At 36.3% G+C, this 455-nt stretch overlaps 1 protein-coding gene across 2 annotated transcripts in view; it reads right to left on the reverse strand.

Annotated features, from left to right (window-relative positions):
• LOC105109095 (glycine-rich protein 2) overlaps positions 1-455 on the reverse strand; it is a 1045-nt gene continuing 590 nt past the window's right edge. The window contains exon 2 of one of the 2 annotated variants that reach the window (XM_011003693.1): positions 1-205. In XM_011003693.1, the coding sequence (XP_011001995.1) occupies positions 141-205 (65 nt within the window). In that variant the 3' untranslated portion in view covers positions 1-140. The other variant, XM_011003692.1, reaches the window with a different exon arrangement.

Raw genomic sequence — 455 nt, forward strand, 5'->3', positions numbered from 1 at the left:
TTTGAATCAAACCAGCACGTATATTCATATATGTTGTGTATAAACACTTTAGAAAAAGAGTGAGAGATTACAGCTTGAAGCAAGATATTCCTTCCTTCAACAAGATCCAATCCCTCTCTACTACTTAAGGCCTATCACCATCATACCGATTTGAAACCGCAAAACAAATTAAACCAGAAGCACCCAAACAAACATTCATTAAAATCTTAGAAAAACAGCAATGGAAACCAAAATGAACGACCACGATAAGACCACCTAGAAGACAACAGAACTAAAAAACAATGGTAAAAAAAAAGAGGTAGAAATAAATTAGTAAAAGACAACATGATAGAAATCACATCTTCTTTTACTATTTCCAATCCTCACACTAAAATCAACGTCCACTATTAGGACAGTCCCTAGCAAAATGACCAGACCCACCACAATTATAACACCCTCCACCTCCTCCACCACCG

This window comes from Populus euphratica, unplaced genomic scaffold (assembly GCF_000495115.2).
Source record: "Populus euphratica unplaced genomic scaffold, PopEup_1.0 scaffold589.1, whole genome shotgun sequence".
NCBI classification, from domain to species: Eukaryota; Viridiplantae; Streptophyta; class Magnoliopsida; order Malpighiales; family Salicaceae; genus Populus; species Populus euphratica.